Source organism: Oncorhynchus masou, chromosome 18 (assembly GCF_036934945.1).
Source record: "Oncorhynchus masou masou isolate Uvic2021 chromosome 18, UVic_Omas_1.1, whole genome shotgun sequence".
NCBI classification, from domain to species: domain Eukaryota; kingdom Metazoa; phylum Chordata; class Actinopteri; order Salmoniformes; family Salmonidae; genus Oncorhynchus; species Oncorhynchus masou.
Genome location: NC_088229.1, coordinates 4030869 through 4058428, shown reverse-complemented (window position 1 = coordinate 4058428; position 27560 = coordinate 4030869). Strand labels below are relative to the sequence as shown.

The window sequence follows — 27560 nt, the reverse complement described above, 5'->3', positions numbered from 1 at the left end:
GACAGAGTCGAAAGCCTTGGCAAGGTCGATGAAGACGGCTGCACTGTACTGTCTTTTATCGATGGCGGTTATGATATTGTTTAGTACCTTGAGTGTGGCTGAGGTGCACCCGTGACCGGCTCGGAAACCAGATTGCACAGCGGAGAAGGTACGGTGGGATTCGAGATGGTCAGTGACCTGTTTGTTGACTTGGCTTTCAAAGACCTTAGATAGGCAGGGCAGGATGGATATAGGTCTGTAACAGTTTGGGTCCAGGGTGTCTCCCCCTTTGAAGAGGGGGATGACTGCGGCAGCTTTCCAATCCTTGGGGATCTCAGATGATATGAAAGAGAGGTTGAACAGGCTGGTAATAGGGGTTGCGACAATGGCGGCGGATAGTTTCAGAAATAGAGGGTCCAGATTGTCAAGCAAGGCTGATTTGTACGGGTCCAGGTTTTGCAGCTCTTTCAGAACATCTGCTATCTGGATTTGGGTAAAGGAGAACCTGGAGAGGCTTGGGCGAGTAGCTGCGGGGGGGGTGGCAGAGCTGTTGGCCGAGGTTGGAGTAGCCAGGCGGAAGGCATGGCCAGCCGTTGAGAAATGGGTCCTGTGTGGCTCAGTCGGTAGAGCATGGCGCTTGCAACGCCAAGCGTCGTGGGTTCGATTCCCGCTGGGGCCACCCATATGTAAAAGTAGTGGCCCCAGCCGACTTGTAAGTCGCTTTGGACAAAAGCGTCTGCTAAATGGGATATATTATATTATTATTATTAAATGCTTGTTGAAGTTTTCGATAATCACGGATTTATCGGTGGTGACCGTGTTACCTAGCCTCAGTGCAGTGGGCAGCTGGGAGGAGGTGCTCTTGTTCTCCATGGACTTCACAGTGTCCCAGAACTTTTTGGAGTTGGAGCTACAGGATGCAAACTTCTGCCTGAAGAAGCTGGGATTAGCTTTCCTGACTGACTGCGTGTATTGGTTCCTGACTTCCCTGAACAGTTGCATATCACGGGGACTGTTCGATGCTATGTTGCAGTCCTCCACAGGATGTTTTTGTGCTGGTCGAGGGCAGTCAGGTCTGGAGTGAACCAAGGGCTGTATCTGTTCTTAGTTCTGCATTTTTTGAACGGAGCATGCTTATCTAAAATGTTGAGGAAGTTACTTTTAAAGAATGACCAGGCATCCTCAACTGACGGGATGAGGTCAATGTCCTTCCAGGATACCCGGGCCAGGTCGATTAGAAAGGCGTGCTCACAGAAGTGTTTTAGGGAGCGTTTGACAGTGATGAGATGTGGTCGTTTGACTGCGGCTCCGTAGCGGATACAGGCAATGAGGCAGTGATCGCTGAGATCCTGGTTGAAGACAGCGGAGGTGTATTTGGAGGGCCAGTTGGTCAGGATGACGTCTATGAGGGTGCCCTTGTTTACAGAGTTAGGGTTGTACCTGGTGGGCTCCTTGATGATTTGTGTGAGATTGAGGGCATCTAGCTTAGATTGTAGGACTGCCGGGGTGTTAAGCATATCCCAGTTTAGGTCACCTAACAGAACAAACTCTGAAGCTAGATGGGGGGCGATCAATTCACAAATGGTGTCCAGGGCACAGCTGGTAGCTGAGGGGGGTCGGTAGCAGGTGGCAACAGTAAGAGACTTATTTCTGGAGAGAGTAATTTTCAAAATTAGTAGTTCGAACTGTTTGGGTACGGACCAGGAAAGTATGACATTACTTTGCAGGCTATCTCTGCAGTAGACTGCAACTCCTCTCCCTTTGGAAGTTCTATCTTGACGGAAGATGTTATAGTTGGGTATGGAAATCTCTGAATTTTTGGTGGCCTTCCTGAGCCAGGATTCAGACAAGGCAAGGACATCAGGGTTAGCAGATTGTGCTAAAGCAGTGAGTAAAACAAACTTAGGGAGGAGGCTTCTGATGTTGACATGCATGAAACCAAGGCTTTTTCGATCACAGAAGTCAACAAATGAGGGTGCCTGGGGACATGCAGGGCCTGGATTTACCTCCACATCACCCGCGGAACAGAGAAGGTGTAGTATGAGGGTGCGGCTAAAGGCTATCAAAACTGGTCGCCTAGAGCATTGGGGACAGAGAATAAGAGGAGCAGGTTTCTGGGCATGGTAGAATATATTCAGGGCATAATGCGCAGACAGGGGTATGGTGGGGTGCGGGTACAGCGGAGGTAAGCCCAGGCACTGGGTGATGATGAGAGAGGTTATATCTCTGGACATGCTGGTTGTAATGGGTGAGGTCACCGCATGTGTGGGAGGTGGGACAAAGGAGGTATCAGGGGTATGAAGAGTGGAGCTAGGGGCTCCATTGTGAACTAAAACAATGATAACTAACCTGAACAACAGTATACAAGGCATATTGGCATTTGAGAGAGACATACAGCGAGGCATACAGTAATCACAGGTGTTGAATTGGAAAAGCTAGCTAAAACAGTAGGTGAGACAACAACAGCTAATCAGCTAGCACAACAACAGCAGGTAAAATGGCGTTGACTAGGCAACGGGGCCGACAGAAAAAACATAAACAAGCAGAATGGAGTACCGTGATTAATGGAAAGTCCAGCGTGCATCAGCTATGTAGCCAAGTGATCAGTGTCCAGGGGGCAGCGGTGGATGGGGCAGGGAAGCTGGACTGGCGAGTGTTATCCAGGTTAAAAAAAACTAACAATGACTAAATAGCTTGTAGCTAGTTAGCTGGTTCAACCAATGAATCAACTAATTTCTTACTTCCCCAGGTAACCCGGACCAGGAGAACGAGGAGTTGAGGACCATAATAAAGAAGATCTGGAAAAGGATGAAGCCCAAGGTTCTGGACGAGGTCATCCCCCCACACGAGGGTGAGATGGGGGGCCAAGCACGCTCAAATGGCACCCTACTCCCTTCATAGTAGTGCACTACATTTTGGCCAGAGCCTAGTGCATTTACATGGAGTGTATACAGCCGGCAGATTTAAAATAACCCTAACATTAACCCTATTCCTAACCCCAAGCCTAACCCTATTCCTAACCCCAACATTAACCCTATTCCTAACCCCAACCCTAACCCTAATCCTAACCCCAACCCTAACCCTATTCCTAACCCCAACCCCAACCCTATTCCTAACCCCAACCCTAACCCTAATCCTAACCCCAACCCTAATCCTAACCCCAACCCTAATCCTAACCCTAACCCCAACCCTAACCCTATTCCTAACCCCAACATTAACCCCAACCCCAACCCCAACCCCAACCCTAACCCTAACCCTAAACCCAACCCCAACCCCAACCCCAACCCCAACCCCAACCCTAACCCCAACCCTATTCCCAACCCCAACCCTAACCCAACCCCAACCCCAACCCCAACCCCAACCCTAACCCTAACCCCAATCCTAACCCCAACCCTAACCCTAATCCTAACCCTATTCCCAACCCTAACCCTAATCCTAACCCTATTCCCAACCCTAACCCTAATCCTAACCCTAACCCCAACCCTAACCCCAACCCTAACCCTAACCCCAACCCCAACCCCAACCCTATTCCTAACCCTATTCCTAACCCTATTCCTAACCCTAACCCCAACCCCAACCCCAACCCTAATCCTAACCCCAACCCTAATCCTAACCCTAATCCTAACCCTATTCCCAACCCTAACCCTAATCCTAACCCTATTCCCAACCCTAACCCTATTCCTAACCCTATTCCTAACCCTATTCCTAACCCTAACCCCAACCCCAACCCCAACCCTATTCCTAACCCCAACTCTAACCCTATTCCCAACCCTAACCCTAATCCTAACCCTATTCCCAACCCTAACCCTAATCCTAACCCTATTCCTAACCCCAACCCATCATTCTTTTTTGGATAAGCCGGTCAAATATCCACTACCTAGATAATAGGGAACAAGCCTAGTGCACTACCTAGGGAATAGTGTGCCATTTTGGATGTGGACGGGGTTATTGTACCCCACCCCAGATGACCACTTGTTCAGGATCACAACAGAGTGGTTCAACGGTGGTTGGTTTCAGTGTTTTAGTTGTTGATTGAACTCTTATATATTCTGTGTATCACTCAGGGGTCATATGTGCATCATGTAGTTTGACCAGTATAATGGCATCAAAGGAATAGTGCCAACGTCTGCCAACCTCTTCCTACCTCTGCCAACCTCTTCCTACCTCTGCCAACCTCTTCCAACCTCTGCCAACCTCTTCCTACCTCTGCCAACCTCTGCCAACCTCTGCCAACCTCTGCCAACCTCTGCCAACCTCTGCCAACCTCGTCCAACCTCTTCCAACCTCTTCCTACCTCTTCCTACCTCTGCCAACCTCTTCCAACCCCTTCCTACCTCTGCCAACCCCTACCTAACTCTGCCAACCCCTGCCAACCTCTGCCAACCTCTTCCTACCTCTGCCAACCTCTTCCAACCCCTTCCTACCTCTGCCAACCCCTACCTAACTCTGCCAACCTCTTCCAACCTCTGCCAACCTCTTCCTACCTCTGCCAACCTCTTCCTACCTCTGCCAACCTCTGCCAACCCCTTCCTACCTCTGCCAACCCCTGCCAACCCCTGCCAACCCCTGCCAACCCCTGCCAACCCCTGCCAACCTCTGCCAACCTCTTCCTACCTCTGCTAACCTCTTCCAACCCCTTCCTACCTCTGCCAACCCCTACCTACCTCTGCCAACCCCTGCCAACGTCTGCCAACCCCTGCCAACCTCTTCCTACCTCTGCCAACCTCTTCCAACCTCTGCCAACCCCTACCTACCCCTGCCAACCCCTGCCAACGTCTGCCAACCTCTGCCAACCTCTTCCTACCTCTGCCAACCTCTTCCTACCTCTGCCAACCTCTGCCAACCCCTTCCTACCTCTGCCAACCCCTACCTAACTCTGCCAACCCCTGCCAACCTCTGCCAACCTCTTCCTACTTCTTCCTACCTCTGCCAACCTCTGCCAACCCCTGCCAACCTCGTCCAACCTCTTCCAACCTCTTCCTACCTCTTCCTACCTCTGCCAACCTCTTCCAACCCCTTCCTACCTCTGCCAACCCCTACCTAACTCTGCCAACCCCTGCCAACCTCTGCCAACCTCTTCCTACCTCTGCCAACCTCTTCCAACCCCTTCCTACCTCTGCCAACCCCTACCTAACTCTGCCAACCTCTTCCAACCTCTGCCAACCTCTTCCTACCTCTGCCAACCTCTTCCTACCTCTGCCAACCTCTGCCAACCCCTTCCTACCTCTGCCAACCCCTGCCAACCCCTGCCAACCCCTGCCAACCCCTGCCAACCCCTGCCAACCCCTGCCAACCCCTGCCAACCTCTGCCAACCTCTTCCTACCTCTGCCAACCTCTTCCAACCCCTTCCTACCTCTGCCAACCCCTACCTACCTCTGCCAACCCCTGCCAACGTCTGCCAACCCCTGCCAACCTCTTCCTACCTCTACCAACCTCTTCCTACCTCTGCCAACCTCTTCCAACCTCTGCCAACCTCTTCCTACATCTGCCAACCTCTGCCAACCCCTTCCTACCTCTGCCAACCCCTACCTAACTCTACCAACCCCTGCCAACCTCTGCCAACCTCTTCCTACTTCTTCCTACCTCTGCCAACCTCTGCCAACCTCTTCCAACCTCTTCCAACCTCTGCCAACCTGTGCCAACCTCGTCCAACCTCTTCAAACCTCTTCCTACCTCTTCCTACCTCTTCCAACCTCTGCCAACCTCTTCCAACCCCTTCCTACCTCTGCCAACCCCTACCTAACTCTGCCAACCCCTGCCAACCTCTGCCAACTTCCTACCTCTGCCAACCTCTTCCAACCCCTTCCTACCTCTGCCAACCCCTACCTAACTCTGCCAACCTCTTCCAACCTCTGCCAACCTCTTCCAGCCCCTGCCAACCCCTGCCAACCTCTGCCAACCTCTGCCAACCTCTGCCAACCTCTGCCAACCTCTGCCTACCTCTGCCAACCCCTGCCAACCCCTGCCAACCTCTGCCAACCCCTGCCAACCTCTGCCAACCTCTTCCAACCTCTTCCAACCTTTCATTTAGCTTTACCAGTACAATGGGATCAATGGAATAATGCCAAAGCTACCAACCTCTTCCTACCTCTTCCTACCCTGCACACCAGTCAAGCGATATCCGCCATTAGTGCATTGAATCAAATTGCGTTGAACCGTTCCTCAAATCAAATCAAATCACACCGAATCGTTTAAAACTAAAACCTATGGTTCCTGTATAGTATCAGAGCACATGTATCTATACTGAACAGAAATATAAACGCTACATTCAACAATTTCAAAGATTTTTCTGAGTTACAGTTTATATAAGAAAAATCTGTCAATTGAAATAAATTCATTAGGCCCTAATCTATGGATTTTAAATGACTGGGCATGGGATCATCCACTGGGTAACCAGGTACATCCACTGGGTAACCAGGTACATCCACTGGGTAACCAGGTACACCAGGTACACCCACTGGGTAACCAGGTACACCCACTGGGTAACCAGGTACATCCACTGGGTAACCAGGTACATCCACTGGGTAACCAGGTACATCCACTGGGTAACCAGGTACATCCACTGGGTAACCAGGCTCAGCGAATCAAATTGAGTTGTTTTTCCCCACAAAATGGCTTTATTACAGACAGAAATACTCCTCGGTTTCATCAGCTGTCTGGGTGACCGGTCGCAGACGATCCCACAGGTGAAGAATCAGGATGTGGAGGGTCCAGGGTGGGCGTGGTTACACATGGTCTGCAGTTGTGAGGCCGGATGGACATACTGCCAAATTCTCTAAAACAATGCTGGAGGCGGCTTATGGTAGAGAAATGAACATTCAATTCCCTGGGAACAACTCTGGTGGACATTCTTGCAGTCAGCTTGCCAATTGTACGCTCCCTTAAAACTTGAGAAATCTGTGGCATTGTGTTGTGTGACAAAATTGCACATTTGAGAGTGGCCTTTTATTGTCACCAGCACAAGGTGCACCTGTGTAATGACCGCACTGTTTAATCAGCTTCTTGATATGCGAATATCAATATTGATATGAGAAATGCTCACCAACAGGGATGTAAACAAACGCGTGTGCACAAAAATTAAGAGAAATAAGCTTTCATTTCAGCCCATAAAACATGGGACCAACACTTTACATGTTGCGTTTATATTTTTCTTCAGTATAAATCAAAAGTACCTCAAGTATTTAAATAGCACATACAGTATGTATATGCATCTTCCTCACAGTGTACATTCTCCATGGTTGGGGTCCATTCCATTTCAATTCAGTCAATTCTGGAAGTAAACACAGTGTGTTCTCTCTTCTCCTCTCTCTTCGGTCCTCTCTCTCTCTCGCTCTTCTGTCCTCTCTCTTTCTCTCCTCTCCTCTCTCTTCGGTCCTCTCTCTCTCTCGCTCTTCTATCCTCTCTTTCTCTCTTCTCCTCTCTCTTCGGTCCTCTCTCTCTCTCGCTCTTCTGTCCTCTATTTCTCTCTTCGATCCTCTCTCACTCTCGCGATTCTGTCCTCTATTTCTCTCTTCTCCTCTCTCTTCGGTCCTCTCTCTCTTCTCTTCGCTCTTCTTTTTTCCTCTCTCTCCTCCTCCTGTCCTCTCGCCTCCCCTCCACAGAAGAGGATGTGACAGTTGGTAAGTTCTACGCAACCTTCCTGATTCAGGACTACTTCAGGAAGTTCAGGAAGAGAAAAGAGCAAGGAGATCTGGAAGAGGGCGACCCAAACAACACCTCTGCTGCTCTACAGGTTAGTATTCTTGTCGCAGCCAGAAAGGCTGCTGTACTCTGCACGTCAATATCTTATTTCTGTAGTGTTGAGGCAGCTTCAAGGATGGAAATGAAGCTAGCACGCTAGATCGAGGCTACTACTGTTCAGACTGGGATAGTAGGCAATGTGCCAAAGAAGCCCAGCAAGCCAGTGAAATGTTACTTTGGCACAGATTGTGTCAGTCTACTTGCCTGGCTGGCCAGTACCACAAATCCTTAAGTTCTGGGGCAGGACGCTATTCTATATCTTGTTTCTGTAGTGAGACAGCTTGATGTCCAGGACACCCCATGGACAGGACACTAGTCTGTCTCCTGTTTCTGTAGTAAGACAGCTTGATGTCCAGGACACCCCCTGGACAGGACACTAGTCTGTCTCTTGTTTCTGTAGTGAGACAGCTTGATGTCCAGGACACCCCCTGGACAGGACACTAGTCTGTCTCCTGTTTCTGTAGTGAGACAGCTTGATGTCCAGGACACCCCCTACACAGGACGTTAGTTTATAACAGGGCCACACCCCCTATCCAGCTCTTTAATGCTGAGTGCCAAGCAGCGAAGCATCGGGTTCCATTTTTAGTGTCTTTGGTATGACTCACCTGAGGATCGGTCGGTGCTGTATATTTGTGTTGCGCTGCATACTGTCTCCTCTGCTGCATACTGTCTCCTCTGCTGCATACTGCCTCCTCTGCTGCATACTGTCTCCTCTGCTGCATACTGTCTCCTCTGCTGCATACTGTCTCCTCTGCTGCATACTGTCTCCTCTGCTGCATACTGTCTACTCTGCTGCATACTGTCTCCTCTGCTGCATACTGTCTCCTCTGCTGCATACTGTCTCCTCTGCTGCATACTGTCTCCTCTGCTGCATACTGTCTCCTCTGCTGCATACTGTCTCCTCTGCTGCATACTGTCTCCTCTGCTGCATACTGTCTCCTCTGCTGCATACTGTCTCCTCTGCTGCATACTGTCTCCTCTGCTACATACTGTCTCCTCTGCTGCATACTGTCTCTGCATACTGTCTCCTCTGCTGCATACTGCCTCCTCTGCATACTGTCTCCTCTGCTGCATACTGTCTCCTCTGCATACTGTCTCCTCTGCTGCATACTGTCTCCTCTGCTGCATACTGCCTCCTCCTCTACTGCATACTGTCTCCTCTGCTGCATACTGTCTCCTCTGCTGCATACTGTCTCCTCTGCTGCATACTGTCTCCTCTGCTGCATACTGTCTCCTCTGCTGCATACTGTCTCCTCTGCTGCATACTGTCTCCTCTGCTGCATACTGTCTCCACTGCTGCATACTGTCTCCTCTGCTGCATACTGCCTCCTCTGCATACTGTCTCCTCTGCTACATACTGTCTCCTCTGCTGCATACTGTCTCCTCTGCTGCATACTGTCTCCTCTGCATATACTGTCTCCTCTGCTGCATACTGCCTCCTCTGCTGCATACTGCCTCCTCTGCTGCATACTGCCTCCTCTGCTGCATACTGTCTCCTCTGCTGCATACTGTCTCCACTGCTGCATACTGCCTCCACTGCTGCATACTGTCTCCTCTGCATACTGTCTCCTCTACTGCATACTGTCTCCTCTGCATACTGCCTCCACTGCTGCATACTGTCTCCTCTGCATACTGTCTCCACTGCTGCATACTGCCTCCTCTGCTGCATACTGTCTCCTCTGCTGCATACTGTCTCCTCTGCTGCATACTGTCTCCTCTGCTGCATACTGCCTCCTCTGCTGCATACTGTCTCCTCTGCTGCATACTGCCTCCTCTGCTGCATACTGTCTCCTCTGCTGCATACTGTCTCCTCTGCTGCATACTGTCTCCTCTGCTGCATACTGCCTCCTCTGCTGCATACTGTCTCTGCATACTGTCTCCTCTGCTGCATACTGTCTCCTCTGCTGCATACTGCCTCCTCTGCTGCATACTGTCTCCATTGCTGCATACTGCCTCCTCTGCTGCATACTGACTCCTCTGCTGCATACTGCCTCCTCTGCTGCATACTGTCTCCTCTGCTGCATACTCTCTCCTCTGCTGCATACTGTCTCCTCTGCTGCATACTGCCTCCACTGCTGCATACTGTCTCTGCATACTGTCTCCTCTGCTGCATACTGTCTCCTCTGCTGCATACTGTCTCCTCTGCTGCATACTGTCTCCTCTGCTGCATACTGCCTCCTCTGCTGCATACTGTCTCTGCATACTGTCTCCTCTGCTGCATACTGTCTCCTCTGCTGCATACTGCCTCCTCTGCTGCATACTGTCTCCATTGCTGCATTCTGTCTCCTCTGCTGCATACTGCCTCCTCTGCTGCATACTGCCTCCTCTACTGCATACTGTCTCCTCTGCTGCATACTGTCTCTTCTGCTGCATACTGCCTCCTCTACTGCATACTGCCTCCTCTGCTGCATACTGTCTCCGCTGCTGCATACTGTCTCCTCTGCTGCATACTGCCTCCTCCACTGCTGCATACTGCCTCCTCTGCTGCATACTGCCTCCTCCACTGCTGCATACTGTCTCCTCTGCTGCATACTGCCTCCTCTGCTGCATACTGCCTCCTCTGCTGCATATTGCCTCCTCTGCTGCATACTGTCTCTTCTGCTGCATACTGTCTCCACTGCTGCATACTGTCTCCACTGCTGCATACTGTCTCCTCTGCTGCATACTGTCTCCTCTGCTGCATACTGTCTCCTCTGCTGCATACTGTCTCCTCTGCTGCATACTGCCTCCTCTGCTGCATACTGCCTCCTCTACTGCATACTGCCTCCTCTGCTGCATACTGTCTCTTCTGCTGCATACTGCCTCCTCTACTGCATACTGCCTCCTCTGCTGCATACTGTCTCTTCTGCTGCATACTGCCTCCTCTACTGCATACTGCCTCCTCTGCTGCATACTGTCTCCGCTGCTGCATACTGTCTCCTCTGCTGCATACTGCCTCCTCCACTGCTGCATACTGCCTCCTCCACTGCTGCATACTGTCTCCTCTGCTGCATACTGCCTCCTCTGCTGCATACTGCCTCCTCTGCTGCATACTGTCTCCTCTGCTGCATACTGTCTCCTCTGTATACGGTCAGTAGCTGCTCTTTATATACTGTATATATACGGTGGAGTACTAACTATACGGTAGAGTACTAGCTACAGTATACAGTCGAGTACTAACTATACGGTAGAGTATCAGCTATATGGTTGAGGACTAGCTATACGGTAGAGTACTAGCTATACAGTAGAGTACTAGCTATACGGTAGAGTACTGGCTATATGGTAGAGTACTAGCTACAGTATACAGTCGAGTACTAACTATACGGTAGAGTACTAGCTAAAGTATATGGTAGAGTATCAGCTATATGGTTGAGGACTAGCTATACGGTAGAGTACTAGCTATACATTAGAGTACTAGCTATACGGTAGAGTACTAACTATACGGTAGAGTACTGGCTATATGGTAGAGTACTAGCTACAGTATACTGTAGAGTACTAGCTATATGGTAGAGTACTAGCTATATGGTAGAGTACTAGCTATACGGTAGAGTACTAGCTATACGGTAGAGTACTGGCTATATGGTAGAGTACTAGCTACAGTATACAGTAGAGCACTAGCTATACGGTAGAGTACTAGCTATACAGTAGAGTACTAGCTATACGGTAGAGTACTGGCTATATGGTAGAGTACTAGCTACAGTATACAGTCGAGTACTAACTATACGGTAGAGTACTAGCTATAGTATACGGTAGAGTACTAGCTATACAGTAGAGTACTAGCTATACGGTAGAGTACTGGCTATATGGTAGAGTACTAGCTACAGTATACAGTAGAGCACTAGCTATACGGTAGAGTACTAGCTACAGTATACAGTAGAGCACTAGCTATACAGTAAAGTACTAGCTATACAGTAGAGTACTAGCTATACGGTAGAGTACTAGCTATGCGGTAGAGTACTAGCTACGGTGGAGTTGTATGGTAGAGTACTAACGATACAGTAGAGTACTAGCTATGCGGTAGAGTACTAGTTAAGTAGATGTGTCATGGTTTGTGTACATATAATATGTATTTGTATACAGTGGGGCAAAAAATTATTTAGTCAGCCACCAATTGTGCAAGTTCTCCCACTTAAAAAGATGAGAGAGGCCTGTAATTTTCATCATAGGTACACTTCAACTATGACAGACAAAATGAGAAAAAAAATCCAGAAAATCACATTGTAGGATTTTTAATGAATTTATTTGCAAATTATGGTGGAAAATAAGTATTTGTTCACCTACAAACAAGCAAGATTTCTGGCTCTCACAGACCTGTAACTTCTTCTTTAAGATACTCCCCATCCCGGATCCGGGATCGTGAATAAAGCCTCAGGCTCATTAGCATAACGCAACGTTAACGATTTCTGAAAATCGCAAATAAAATGAAAATAATGCACCTGCTCTCAAGCTTAGCCTTTTCTTAACAACACTGTCATCTCAGATTTTCAAAATATGCTTTTGAACCATAGCAATTCACTAATTTGTGTAAGAGTATGCAAAGCTAGCTTATCATTTTGAGTAGCATTTAGCACGCAACATTTTCACAAAAACCAGAAAACCAAATAAATAAAATAATTTACCTTTGAAGAGCTTCAGATGTTTTCAATGAGGAGACTCTCAGTTACTTGGCAAATGTTCAGTTTTTCCTGAAAGAATCTTTGTGTAAGAGAAATCGCTCCGTTTTGTACATCACATTTGGCTACCGAAACGAACCGAAAATTCAGTCACCAACAACGTCAAACTTTTTCCGAATTAACTCCATAATATCGACCGAAACATGGCAAACGTTGTTTGGAATCAATCCTCAAGGTGTTTTTTCACATATCTCTTCATTGATATATCGTTCGTGGAAGCCTGCTTTCTTCTCTGAATTCCATGGAAAAATACTTGCAGCTGAGGTTTGCGCACCAATTTCGGCGCAGGACACCGGGCGGACACCTGGTAAATGTGGTCTCTTATGGTCAATCTTCCAATGATATGCCTACAAATACGTCACAATGCTGCAGACACCTTGGGGAAACGACAGAAAGGGCAGGCTCATTCCTCTCGCATTCACAGCCATATAAGGAGACAATGGAAAACGGAGCCTCAAAAATCCTGCTGATTTCCTGGATGCCGTTTCATCTTGGTTTTGCCTGTAGCTCACGTTCTAGGGCATGCACAGAGAATATCTTTGCAGTTCTGGAAACGTCAGAGTGTTTTCTTTCCAAAGCTATCAATTATATGCATAGTCGAGCATCTTTTTGGGGCAAAATATCTTGTTTATAACGGGAACGTTTTTCATCCAAAAATGAAATAGCGCCCGCAGAGTTTCAAGATTAAGAGGCTCCTCTGTCCTCCACTCGGTACCTGTATTAATGGCACCTGTTTGAACTTGTTATCAGTATAAAAGACACCTGTCCACAACCTCAAACAGTCACACTCCAAACTCCACTATGGCCAAGACCAAAGAGCTTTCAAAGGACACCAGAAACAAAATTGTAGACCTGCACCAGGCTGGGAAGACTGAATCTGCAATAGGTAAGCAGCTTGGTTTGAAGAAATCAACTGTGGGAGCAATTATTAGGAAATGGAAGACATACAAGACCAATAATAATCTCCCTCGATCTGGGGCTCCACGCAAGATCTCACCCCGTGGGGTCAAAATGATCACAAGAACGGTGAGCAAAAATCCCAGAACCACACGGGGGGACCTAGTGAATGACCTGCAGAGAGCTGGGACCTAAGTAACAAAGCCTACCATCAGTAACACACTACGCCGCCAGGGACTCAAATCCTGCAGTGCCAGACGTGTCCCCCTGCTTAAGCCAGTACATGTCCAGGCCCTTCGGAAGTTTGCTAGAGAGCATTTGTATGATCCAGAAGAAGATTGGGAGAATGTCATATGGTCAGATGAAACTAAAATAGAACTTTTTGGTAAAAACTCAACTCGTCGTGTTTGGAGGACAAAGAATGCTGAGTTGCATCCAAAGAACACCATACCTACTGTGAAGCATGGGGGTGGAAACATGCTTCGGGGCTGTTTTTCTGCAAACGGACCAGGACGACTGATCCGTGTAAAGGAAAGAATGAATGGGGCCATGTATCGTGAGATTTCGAGTGGAAACCTTCTTCCATCAGCAAGGTCATTGAAGATGAAATGTGGCTGGGTCTTTCAGCATGACAATGATCCCAAACACACCACCCGGGCAACGAAGGAGTGGCTTCGTAAGAAGCATTTCAAGGTACTGGAATGGCCAAGCCAGTCTCCAGATCTCAACCCCGTAGAAAATCTTTGGAGGGAGTTGAAAGTCCGTGTTGACCAGCAACAGCCCCAAAACATTACTGCTCTAGAGGAGATCTGCATGGAGGAATGGGCCAAAATACCAGCAACAGTGTGTGAAAACCTTGTGAAGACTTACAGAAAAGGTTTGACCTCTGTCATTGCCAACAAAGGGTATATAACAAAGTATTGAGATAAACTTTTTTTATTGACCAAATACTTATTTTCCACCATAATTTGCAAATAAATTCATTAAAAATCCTACAATGTGATTTTCTAGATTTTTTTTTCTCATTTTGTCTGGCATAGTTGAAGTGTACCTATGATGAATATTACAGGCCTCTCTCATCTTTTTAAGTGGGAGAACATGCACAATTGGTGGCTGACTAAATACTTTTTTGCCCCACTGTATATATATATACATACATATTGGTCTGTATAGATATTTATTAATGTTCTCACCTCTCTCTTTGTGCGCAGCTGTGTCAGGCGGGTCTGCGTACCCTGCAGGACCTGGGGCCGGAGATGAGGATGGCCATGTCAGCTGACCTGGAGGAGGAAGAGGAAGAGGGCATGGAGGAAGAACCAGAGGAAGATGACTCTCCCTATAAGGTCACTGTGTATATATACAGTTGGAGTTGGAAGTTTACATACACTTTAGCCAAATACATTCAGTTTTTCACAATTCCTGACATTTAATCTTAGTAGAAATTCCCTCTTAGGTCAATTAGGATCACAACTTTATTTTAAGAATGTTAAGTGTTAGAATATATTTTATTCATTATTTTATTTGATTTATTTCACCTTTATTTAACCATGTAGGCTAGTTGAGAACAAGTTCTCATTTACAACTGAAACCTGGCCAAGATAAAGCAAAGCAGTGAGACACAAACAACAACACAGAGTTACACATGGAGTAAACAAGCGTACAGTCAATAACACAATAGAAAAAAAATAAAGACTATATACAGTGTGTGCAAATGCTGTGAGGTGGTAAAGCAATTATTAGGCCATAGTAGCAAAGTAATTACAATTTAGCAGATTAACACTGGAGTGATAAATGATCAGATGATAATGTGCAAGGAGAGAGAATGATTTATTTCAGCTTTAATTTCTTTCATCACATTCCCAGTGGGTCAGAAGTTTACATACACTCAAATAGTATTTGGTAGCATTGCCTTTAAATTGTTTAACTTGGGTCAAGCGTTTTGGGTACCCTTCCACAAGCTTCCCACAATAAGGTGGGTGAATTTTGGCCCATTCCTCCTGACAGAGCTGGTGTAACTGAGTCAGGTTTGTAGGCCTCCTTGCTTGCACACACTTTTTCAGTTGAACCCACACATTTTCTATGGGATTGAGGTCAGGGCTTTGTGATGGCCACTCCAATACCTTGACTTTGTTGTCCTTAAGCCATTTTGCCACAACTTCAGAAATATGCTTGGGGTCATTGTTCATTTGGAAGACCCATTTGCGACCAAGCTTTAACCTGATTGATGTCTTGAGATGTTGCTTCAAAATATCCACATCATTTTCCTCCTCATGATGCCACATACACTGCTCCAAAAAATAAAGGGACCACTTAAACAACACAATGTAACTCCAAGTCAATAACACTTCTGTGAAAGTGTCCACTTAGGAAGCAACACTGATTGACAATAAATGTCACATGCTGTTGTGCAAATGGAATAGACAACAGGTGGAAATTATAGGCATTTAGCAAGACACCCCCAATAAAGGAGTGGTTCTGCAGGTGGGGACCACAGACCACTTCTCAGTTCTTATGCTTCCTGGCTGATGTTTTGGTCTCTTTTGAATGCTGGCAACAACCCATTAGCAGGAACGCTACCTCCGCCTTTGTGCAAGGAGGAGCAGGAGGAGCACTGCCAGAGCCCTACAAAATGACCTCCAACAGGCCACAAATGTGCATGTGTCTGCTCAAACGGTCAAAAACAGACTACATGAGGGTGGTATGAGGGCCCGACGTCCACAGGTGGGGGTTGTGCTTACAGCCCAACACCGTGCAGGACGTTTGGCATTTGCCAGAGAACACCAGTATTGGCAAATTCGCCACTGGCGCCCTGTGCTCTTCACAGATGAAAGCAGGTTCACACTGAGCACATGTGACAGACGTGACAGTCTGGAGACGCCGTGGAGAACGTTCTGCTGCCTGCAACATCCTCCAGCATGACTTGTTTGGCGGGGACTCAGTCATGGTGTGGGGTGGCATTTCTTTGGGGGGCCACACAGCCCTCCATGTGCTCGCCAGAGGTAGCCTGACTGCCATTAGGTACCGAGATGAGATCCTCAGACCCCTTGTGAGACCATATGCTGGTGTGGTTGGCCCTGGGTTCCTCCTAATACAAGACAATGCTAATACTTCATGTGGCTGGAGTGTGTAATTAAGTTAGAAAAATAGGATGATCGAGCAGCAGTAAGGGCTCTTCGGTACTGCACGGTACTGTCTTTCCAAGCTAGTCGGCACCAGTTTGGTGTGGCGCCATTTCCGTTCCAATTTTCTGGAAGCTTGCTTCAGAGCTCGGTTATTTTCCGTGTACCAGGGAGCTAGTTTCTTATGAGAAATGTTTTTAGTTTTTAGGAGTGCAACTGCATCTAGGGTATTACGCAAGGTTAAATTGAGTTCCTCAGTTAGGTGGTTAACCTCTAGCGTCGAGCAATCCCGTATCCGGGAGCGTAATCATAGCCTCAAGCTCATTACCATAACGCAACGTTTCCTATTCATGAAAATCGCAAATGAAATGAAATAAATATATTCAAACACAAGCTTAGCCTTTTGTTAACAACACTGTCATCTCAGATTTTCAAAATATGCTTTTCAACCAAAGCTACACAAGCAATGCGTCACAATGCTACAGACACCTTGGGGAAAACGTGGAAAATGTAAGCTGACTCCTAGCTCCTTCACAGCCATATAAGGAGTCATTGGCATGAGGCCGTTTCAAAAAATGCGGCACTTCCTGATTGGATTTTTATCTGGGTTTTTTCTGTAACATCAATTCTGTGGCACTCACATACAATATCTTTGCAGTTTTGGAAACGTCAGAGTGTTTCCTTTCCAAAGCTGTCAATTATATGCATAGTCGAGCATCCTTTCGTGACAAAATATCTTGTTTAAAATGGGAACGTTTTTCATCCAAAAATTAAAATAGCGTCCCCTATATCCAAGAAGTTAACTGATTTTTGTCCTCTGGCGTCCTTGGATAGACAGAGGGAATCTGGAAGGACATCAAGGAATCTTTGTGTTGTCTGTGAATTTATAGCACGACTTTTGATGTTCCTTGGTTGGGGTCTGAGCAGATTATTTGTTGCAATTGCAAACGTAATAAAATGGTGGTCCGATAGTCCAGGATTAAAAACTATTAAAACTTCAAAACTTCTGACCCACTGGAATTGTGATACAGTGAATTATAAGTGAAATTATCTGTCTGTAAACATTTGTTGGAAAAATGACTTGTGTCATGCACAAAGTAGATGTCCTAACCGACTTGCCAAAACTATAGTTTGTTAACAAGAAATGTGTGGAGTGGTTGAAAAACTAGTTTTAATAACTTCAACCTAAGTGTATGTAAACTTCTGACTTCAACTATATGGTATATGACGTCAACGTGTGTTGAGACGGGACAGACACTAGCAAGCTGTAAAACAGGGCTGTCCAAACTGATCCGCAAAAGATGATTTACATTCATCTGGATTTAACCTTGTGATTTTATCTCTAACCTTGTGCATGTTTGAAATTGAAATTGACTGCAGTTGGACTGCACATAATCACTGATCTAGAAATCACAAAAATAACTAGTCATTATGTGATTCTCAGCATTGCCTTGATCAACTTATCCCCTCTAACACTCTCCCCACAGACTGATAATGGCTATGCCCCTGAGGTTAAGGACAGACGTGGCTCCATGGTCACCACCCTTACTGGAGGAGGTATGCCCAGGGAGAGTCTCTCCAACGGGGGTCTGGCCCACCGAGGTTCCACCTCCTTCTCCAAGACTCCCAACGGAGGAGGCCTGGAGCAGGATGAGCTGAGACGAGGAGATAACATGAGGTCCTCGCTCAACCATCATCATCGTCATTCTTCCATTAAGAACGGACTGGTGGACCAACCGGCCATGAGCAGAAGGAATTCTAACAAGTATTCAAGGTAGGCACTTGACTAGGCTCGGAAAGCCAGAACAAACAAAAAATCTCAGGTAATTGAATCAGATTTTCCTTTAGGGGAAGAGATATGAGAAAAGCTAATAACAAGAAAACCGTCTTCACTCGCACATTCTCCACCCCCTTAAACTGAAATTTTCGGCCAATGGGCCAAATGTCCCCTCCCCATCCGAAATTCGAAAACACGTGAACACTTAGGAAGACGTGATTTGTCCAAATGATCAGTGAAGGAGAAATCTGCATACTAGAACAATGTTCCTTAGTTGTCGCAGACGCTACGATACGATCCTATGTTATGTGTTTCTGACTACCAGACTGACCCTTCTCTCAGAACCTTTATCTCCTTCTGTCTCTGTTTAAGCATGTTTCTCCTGTTTTCATAGCTTGCTCCCAATCAGCCAGCCGGTCTGGCAGTCTGTCAATCAGTCTGGCAGTCAGTCTGTCAATCAGTCTGGCAGTCTGTCAATCAGTCTGTCAATCAGTCTGGCAGTCCGTCAATCAGTCCGTCAATCAGTCTGTCAATCAGTCTGGCAGTCCGTCAATCAGTCTGTCAATCAGTCTGTCAATCAGTCCGTCAATCAGTCTGGCAGTCCGTCAATCAGTCTGTCAATCAGTTTGGCAGTCCGTCAATCAGTCTGTCAATCCGTCTGTCAATCAGTCCGTCAATCAGTCTGTCAATCAGTCTGGCAGTCCGTCAATCAGTCCGTCAATCAGTCTGTCAATCAGTCTGGAAGTCGGTCAATCAGTCCATTAATCAGTCAGCCAGTCAGCTAGTCAGCCAGTCAGGTAGTCAGCCAGCCAGTCAGTCCATCAGTCAGTCCATTAATCAGTCAGCCAGTCAGTCCGTCAAGCAGTCAGCCAGTCAGTCCATTAATCAGTCAGCCAGTCAGTCCGTCAAGCAGTCAACCAGTCAGTCCATTAATCAGTCAGCCAGTCAGTCCGTCAAGCAGTCAGCCAGTCAGTCCATTAATCAGTCAGCCAGTCAGCTAGTCAGCCAGTCAGGTAGTCAGCCAGCCAGTCAGTCCATCAGTCAGTCCATTAATCAGTCAGCCAGTCAGCCCGTCAATCCGTCTATCAGTGTAATGGCTTTCGTTTGTAGATTGAATAGTGGACCAAGGCGCATCACCGCATAACACGGTGCCTGACCAGTCACACGCTCCCCACGGTGAGCACGGGGAGTTGGCTCAGGTCTAAACCCTGACTCGGCCAATCTCTCGGGCTTCCATTGTTGACCTAACTACTCCTATAGTCACCGTTCCTCTCTCACTGCTTCCATCTGCTCCCTTGGACGGCATGATTTTAATATTCAAAAAACACACACAAAATAACAAACGTGAGGCACAGGCACAGACACTGTCAGGCACAGACACTAAACAGAAAACAAGATCCCACAAAACCCAAAAGGAAAATGATAACTTATATATGATCCCCAATCAGAGACAACGATAGACAGCTGCCTCTGATTGAGAACCACACTCGGCCAAAAACAAAGAAATAGAAAACATAGACTTTCCCATCCGAGTCACAGTCTGACCTAACCAAACATAGAGAATAATAAGGATCTCGAAGGTCAGACCGTGAAAATCAGTCAATCAATCCCTCCCTCTCCAGTAGAAGAGACAGCAGAGGAGACAGGTATTCTCCTGTCCGAGGTCGTAACGGAGGGATGGATGGAGGAGAGGAGAGTTACGGAGGAGAGGAGGGTTACTACGATGAGGATAACGAGAGCCTTGATCCTCGTGACAGGTAGTGTGTGTGTGTGTGTGTGTGTGTGTGTGTGTGTGTGTGTGTGTGTGTGTGTGTGTGTGTGTGTGTGTGTGTGTGTGTGTGTGTGTGTTTATATGAGCCTGTGTTTGAGAATATGTGTGTGGGTGCTAAAAGTGTGCTAGTGTGTATTATCACTATATCTTTGTTTTGATCTTGATCCTAATCATGATCCTAATCTTAATCTTAATCTTGATCCTAATCTTAATCTCGATCCCATTCCTCCCACCCAGACTTCGTTACCCTGACGACCCTCCTCTGTACCCTGGTCAGCATGACCACATGTACGACGCCCACGCCCCCGGCAACGCTGCCTACGGTAATAACTATGGCAACGGGAACGGGAATGGCTATGGAGATGGACGGAGGACCGCGAGGAGACGCCTCCTCCCCGCCACACCTACCGGTAACATCACAACACCAGGGCTGCTTTACATGGGGCATGACGGTGGGGAACAACCAGGTAGAATTATATGATGTAAAACAAATATGCCTCTCACTCATGTAGAGTAAGGAATCATGTCATCTCTATTCATGACATTTCTATCTGCAATGTTCAGAACGTTTTACGCTCTTGGCCTCTACACTGCGTCTTCATTTTGGTTGTCCTCATTCAGTTGTAAACTATGTCTATCTGAAGCTGTGTCCCTATGGGCCGTCGTCAAAAGTACAGTATTTCACAATAGTAAATAGGGTGCCATTTGAGAAACATCCTCCATGTGACTTCCTGTTTCCTTCTTGCTTCCTGCAAGTAAACATCCTGTTTACTTCCTGGTTCCACCGTGTGACTTCCTAGTTCCACCATGTGACTTAATTTGTATTTCTTGCTTCCTCCGTGTGACTTCGTGTTTACTACCTGGTTCCACCATGTGACTTCCTGTTTACTTCCTGGTTCCACCATATGACTCCTTGTTTACTTCCTGGTTCCTCCCAGGTCGTAAGCCATCCTTTAATATCCAATGTCTGAGGAGGCAGGACAGCAATGATGACCTTCCCATCCCAGGAACCTACCACCAGAACTCTCCCCCCTGCCGGGCACGCACACAGGTCACTACACAGGTAACACATCAGCACCGTTACACACACACACACACACACACAGTTTTATACACACACACAGTGTTATACACACACACACACACACACACACAGTGTTATACACACACACACACAGTGTTATACACACACACACACAGGTAACACACACAGGTAACACATCAGCACCGTCACACACACACACACACGTAACGAGGACTATTGGAAAGTGCAGTTGTGTAGCAATGGCTGTAACATGTTCCAACCTCTCTGTACCTCTCCATCCCTCTCTCTGTCTCTGTCTCCCTCTCTGTACCTCTCCATCCCTCTCTCTGTCTCTGTCTCCCTCTCTGTACCTCTCCCTCCCTCTCTCTGTCTCTCTCCCTCCCTCTGTCTCCCTCTCTGTACCTCTCCCTCCCTCCCTCCCTCTCTCTGTCTCTGTCTCTCTCTCTCTGTCTCTGTCTCCCTCTCTGTACCTATCCCTCCCTCTCTCTGTCTCTCTCTCTCTCTGTCTCTGTCTCCCTCTCTGTACCTCTCCCTCCCTCTCTCTGTCTCTCTCCCTCTCTCTCTCTGTCTCTGTCTCCCTCTCTGTACCTCTCCCTCCCTCCCTCTCTGTCTCTGTCTCTCTCTCTCTCTGTCTCTGTCTCTCTCTGTCTCTGTCTCCCTCTCTGTACCTCTCCATCCCTCTCTCTGTCTCTGTCTCCCTCTCTGTACCTCTCCCTCCCTCTCTCTGTCTCTCTCCCTCTCTCTGTCTCCCTCTCTGTACCTCTCCCTCCCTCCCTCTCTCGGTCTCTGTCTCTCTCTCTCTGTCTCTGTCTCCCTCTCTGTACCTCTCCATCCCTCTCTCTGTCTCTGTCTCCCTCTCTGTACCTATCCCTCCCTCTCTCTGTCTCTCTCTCTCTCTGTCTCTGTCTCCCTCTCTGTACCTCTCCCTCCCTCTCTCTGTCTCTCTCCCTCTCTCTGTCTCTGTCTCTCTCTCTCTCTCTCTCTTTGTCTCTGTCTCCCTCTCTGTACCTCTCCCTCTCTCTGTCTCTGTCTCTCTCTCTCTCTCTTTGTCTCTGTCTCCCTCTCTGTACCTCTCCCTCCCTCTCTCTGTCTCTCTCCCTCTCTCTGTCTCTGTCTCTCTCTCTCTCTCTCTCTGTCTCTGTCTCCCTCTCTGTACCTCTCCCTCCCTCCAGACGTACGGCAGTTACGAGTCCCGTCGCAGCAGCAGCCGTTCCTCAACAGGTTCCTCTGCCTCCTGGGCCAACCCTTGCCCTCGCCGAGGTCGCCTCCTCTATGCCCCTCTCATCCTGGTCGAAGAGGAAGGGGCGGGGGGCGGCGGCGGCTCCGGGATCTGGGGGGACAAGACGGGTGGAGGGGCCAACGTAACGGCTGCCACCTCCCGACCTGGCCCTGCGGGGTGGTACACGGGGCCCCCTTGTCCCTCAGGAGGTTCCCAGGCACCATACAGGGCCTATACCACACTAAGGGTCCCCACTCAGCTCAGCCCTCACTACAGCGACAAGAGAGGCAGCGCTGACAGCCTGGTAGAAGCAGTGAGTATTACTACACATGTAGACATATTTAGAGATCGATATTGATTTAAACATCCTGGACTAATGCATTCATTATATTCAGGTTATTGATGAGAAATTAATGGGTTAAGTTAAAAAAATATATATATATATTTTTTTAAATCAACTAACCAACCAATTACTGTCTCTGCTCATGTAGGTGCTGATCTCAGAGGGGCTGGGTCTGTATGCCAAGGATCCCAAGTTTGTAGCCTTCGCCAAACGGGAGATTGCTGACGCGTGTCATATGACAATTGACGAGATGGAGAGTGCGGCCAGCGACCTGCTGAGTCGGGGAAGCAGAGGTGGAGGGGGTGGCGGTTTCCTGAACAATCCCGACCTTGGAACCCTGTACAGCGACGAGGAGCCAATCAGAACGGGCCGCGACGAGGAAGACCTGGCGGACGAGATGACCTGCGTCACTTCCTTCTAATCTGGACGACGGTCGATCAATTAATCAATCGATCGATCGTGATTGATTGATTGAGTTTATTGTGATCAGGAGCAGACCAGACTTACTGGGCACTAGGGAGACAGAGGACAACTGAGGGACAGATAGATGGAGGACAGATATGGAGCTGGACATATAGACAAGAGGTTGTCCAGTCCAGTGTCCTTAGTCCCTCCATCTTGACTATAGACAGATATATATTATAGGCCTCTAGGCTTTACAGAGAATGGACCCAAAGGGACTAGATTGAGATGTGAGACAGAGGATGGACCCAAAGGGACTAGATGGAGATGTGAGACAGAGGATGGACCCAAAGGGACTAGATGGAGATGTGATGTGAGACAGAGGATGGACCGAAGGGACTAGATGGAGATGTGATGTGAGACAGAGGATGGACCCAAAGGGACTAGATGGAGATGTGATGTGAGACAGAGGATGGACCCAAAGGGACTAGATGGAGATGTGATGTGAGACAGAGGATGGACCCAAAGGGACTAGATGGAGATGTGAGACAGACGATGGACCGAAGGGACTAGATGGAGATGTGAGACAGGGGATGGACCCAAAGGGACTAGATGGAGATGTGAGACAGAGGATGGACCGAAGGGACTAGATGGAGATGTTAGACAGACGATGGACCGAAGGGACTAGATGGAGATGGGAGACAGGGGATGGACCCAAAGGGACTAGATGGAGATGTGAGACAGACGATGGACCGAAGGGACTAGATGGAGATGTGAGACAGACGATGGACCCAAAGGGACTAGATGGAGATGTGAGACAGGTGATGGACCGAAGGGACTAGATGGAGCGACAGAGAAAAAAGTGAAAGAAGAGAAAGATTTTAAAAAAGAGACAGAAAGACGTGAGAGATGACCTCCCCAAAGGCACGCTATATAGTGCACTGCTTTTTGACCAGGGCCCATAGGGACTATGGATGATGTAGGGAATAAGGGGGCATTTGGGAAGCAAACAAATGTGGGTGAGGTGAGGAACCGATTCGGGAAGGTGGATGATCTTAAGGATGAGTTGTGTGTGTGTGTGTGTGTGGAGAAGATCACATTAATGGAAGAATAGAATATGAGAGATGGGGAGAAAGAGAGAAGAGAGAGAAGCGAGAGAGAAAGATGGGGTGGAGAGTAGGAGAGAGAGAGTAGAGAGAGCGAGAGAGAGAGAGATGGGGGAGAGCGTGACTGCTGGGTGAGTCAGTGAGTAGCACTCTCAGATCATAAACACATTTGCATCAAATTGTGTTGGTCTCTGGTAACAGACTCCTTTAAGATATTTGTACTGCGCATCATGTTGTACATGCACATTATCTTGATGGATATACTGTACAATGTTTTTCATTTTCAGCTTTAGATTATTTTTGATTTGATGAAAGAACTGAAATTGTGAAATACTTTTAAAAACAAAGTTGTTAGTGTTGTCGTGGTGATGCGTCTACTACCAGGGCCGGTGGGGCTCAATTCATTTTTCAATTCAGTCAATTTAAATTAAATTCATGAATTTGAAAATTGTCTGCATTGTTTTTTATGAGAATTTTTCAATTCCTGAATTAGAATTAACTAGCCTGAATTGGGTGAATTAAAACCTGATTTGGCTGAATTAAAACCTGAATTGGCTAAATTAAAACCTGAATTGGCTGAATTAAAACCTGAATTGGCTGAATTAAAACCTGAATTGGCTGAATTAAAACCTGAATTGGCTGAATTAAACCCTGAATTGGCTGAATTAAAACCTGATTTGGCTGAATTAAAACCTGAATTGAACCACCACTCTGTTCTTCTTCTCTTTGTGTTAGATATCACGTCTATGTTGCTTTCTGTTTGAAAACAGATCACATCACGTCTGTTGTTTTTATTTTTGATGTTTTTCCAGGATGTCGCTGTGCTGTGCCCCAAATTTACACCCCATTCCCTAAATAATGCACTACTTCTGACCAGGGCTCTGGTCCAATGTAGTATCAAATAGGGAAAAGTGTCCCATTTAGGACACAGTCTCTGTCTAAATGCACTGTGATTGCTGTTTTTAATAATGATAGTAATTTCATTTCAAGCAACAACAAAAAATGTTATTTTTTAAATGTGTTTTTATTTATATCCTGGATATGCAAGGTTTATAAGCAGCTGAAAATACAAAGTGCTCATTTTATTCTGGCATTAATAACTTAATTGCATGTTTTATCAGCTCATATAGACTAAAACAAACGTTCATTTGAAATGTCATTGCTCATTGTCGAAAGCATCAATGTTTTAATTCAGATTTCTATAATTCTATATGAATCTAATACAATTTATTCAAATGTCATATCGATAAACACAAAATGGTGAACAAAATGGTTATCCATGTAGTTTGTTATATACTTATCACGTCAGTTCTTCTTGAGTTGTTGCTAACCGGTGTTACTCAGGTTATGGTGGCTCCTGACAGTCGTTAAAGTGTTGTCTTGTTACAGACCCCTGGCTGCCGTGGGCTGCTCTGCTCTGCTGCCCCCTAGGGGATGGGAGGTGGAAGGTGGAAATGTTCTGTCTGTCACAGCACTAACTAATCCATTCCTCACAGCAGCAACAGTATAGATGCTAGTTAAAAGATGATTGAAAGAAAGCAGACAAGCAGAACAGTAGTAACTAGTAATAGTAAATTATTATAATAGTATAGCGTAGTATAGTATTACTATTTTTATGTGAATAACAAAATGGGCCGGTGTGTTAGAAATTTCCGGACCGGTTTTGGTCCCAGTACGTCCCTTTTATGTCGTCATAAACCCTGCAGTGAGTGATCGTTATTATGCAGAGCCTCCAGAACGTGTTCATAGCCCCTTGACTGTTTTTTCTCAACCATCGACACAAAATACTTCACAATGACTCACTCTAAGAGTGATTACAGCTGTGAGTCTTTCTGGGTAAGTCTCTAAGAGTGATTACAGCTGGGAGTCTTTCTGGGTAAGTCTCTAAGAGTGATTACAGCTGTGAGTCTTTCTGGGTAAGTCTCTAAGAGTGATTACAGCTGTGAGTCTTTCTGGGTAAGGCTCTAAGAGTTATTACAGCTAGGAGTCTTCCTGGGTAAGTCTCTAAGAGTGATTACAGCTGTGAGTCTTTCTGGGTAAGTCTCTAAAAGTGATTACAGCTGTGAGTCTTTCTGGGTAAGTCTCTAAGAGTCATTACAGCTGTGAGTCTTTCTGGGTAAGTCTCTAAGAGCTGTGAGTCTTTCTGGGTAAGTCTCTAATATATTTCCACACCTGGATTGTACAATATTTGCACATGATTATTTTCAAAATTCTTCAAGATCTGTCAAATTGGTTGTTGACCATCGCTAGACAACCATTTCGAGTCTTGCCGTAGATTTCAAGCAGATTTAAGTAAAAGTTGCAATTCGGCCACTCACCGTCTTCTTGGCAAGCAACTCCGGTGTAGATTTGGACTTCTGTTTTAGGTTATTGTCCTTCTGAAAGGTGAATTCATCTACCAGTGTCTGGTGAAAAGCAGACTGAACCAGGTTTTCCTCTAAGATTTTGCCTGTGCTTAGTTCCAATTCCATTAATTTTTTTATCCTGGAAAAATCCCCAGCCCTTAACGATTACAAGCATACCCATAACATGTTGCAGCTGGTGGTACTCAGTAATGTGTTGTATTGGATTTGCCCCAAACATAACACTTTGTATCAGAGGAAAACCATGACTATAGAACCTAGGCCTTCAGAGGGACCAAACATATTCAAATATGTTGTATCCAACTCAATTACCTAGAACATAACAGAAAACACAGCATCACTTAATGTGCCAAGATTTTATTTTCTGTAGTCGGACCATTCAGGTTCTAGTGGAGGAGCAATACTTTTTGATGACATTATGAATGAATCAAAACAGTGCTTTGTGTGATGTATTGTTGTCTTTACCTTCTTGCCCTTTGTGCTGTTGTCTGTGCCCAATAATGTTGCTACCATGTTGTGTTGCTACCATGTTGTGCTGCTACCATGTTGTGCTGCTGCCATGTTGTGCTGCTGCCATGTTGTGTTGCTGCCATGTTGTGTTGCTACCATGTTGTGCTGCTACCGTGTTGTGTTGCTACCATGTTGTTCTACTACCATGTTGTGCTGCTACCATGTTGTGCTGCTGCCATGTTGTGCTGCTGCCATGTTGTGTTGCTGCCATGTTGTGTTGCTACCATGTTGTGCTGCTACCGTGTTGTGTTGCTACCATGTTGTTCTACTACCATGTTGTGTTGCTACCATGTTGTGTTGCTACCATGTTGTGTTGCTGCCATGTTGTTCTGCTACCATGTTGTGTTGCTACCATGTTGTGTTGCTGCCATGTTGTGTTGCTGCCATGTTGTGTTGCTACCATGTTGTTCTGCTACCATGTTGTGTTGCTACCATGTTGTGTTGCTGCCATGTTGTGTTGCTGCCATGTTGTGTTGCTACCATGTTGTTCTGCTACCATGTTGTGTTACTACCATGTTGATCTGCTACCATGTTGTGTTGCTACCATGTTGTGCTGCTACCATGTTGTGTTTTTTTTAAATCGATGTTGGAACATTGCTGCAGGGACTTGCTTCCATTCAGCCACGAGCATTAGTG

The 27560-nt window shown here is 46.8% G+C and overlaps 1 protein-coding gene across 1 annotated transcript in view; it reads left to right on the top strand.

The window, feature by feature from the left end:
* cacna1fb (calcium channel, voltage-dependent, L type, alpha 1F subunit) overlaps positions 1 to 25311 on the top strand; it is a 184695-nt gene extending 159384 nt beyond the window's left edge. Inside the window, exons 41-49 of the mRNA XM_064922017.1 lie at positions 2729 to 2830; positions 7582 to 7712; positions 14490 to 14612; positions 17876 to 18162; positions 19791 to 19922; positions 20174 to 20346; positions 20875 to 20987; positions 22154 to 22513; positions 22692 to 25311. Of these exons, the coding sequence (XP_064778089.1) occupies positions 2729 to 2830; positions 7582 to 7712; positions 14490 to 14612; positions 17876 to 18162; positions 19791 to 19922; positions 20174 to 20346; positions 20875 to 20987; positions 22154 to 22513; positions 22692 to 22964 (1694 nt within the window). The 3' untranslated portion in view covers positions 22965 to 25311. The remainder of the gene's footprint in view (positions 1 to 2728; positions 2831 to 7581; positions 7713 to 14489; positions 14613 to 17875; positions 18163 to 19790; positions 19923 to 20173; positions 20347 to 20874; positions 20988 to 22153; positions 22514 to 22691) is intronic.
* Positions 25312 to 27560: the final 2249 nt, after the last annotated feature.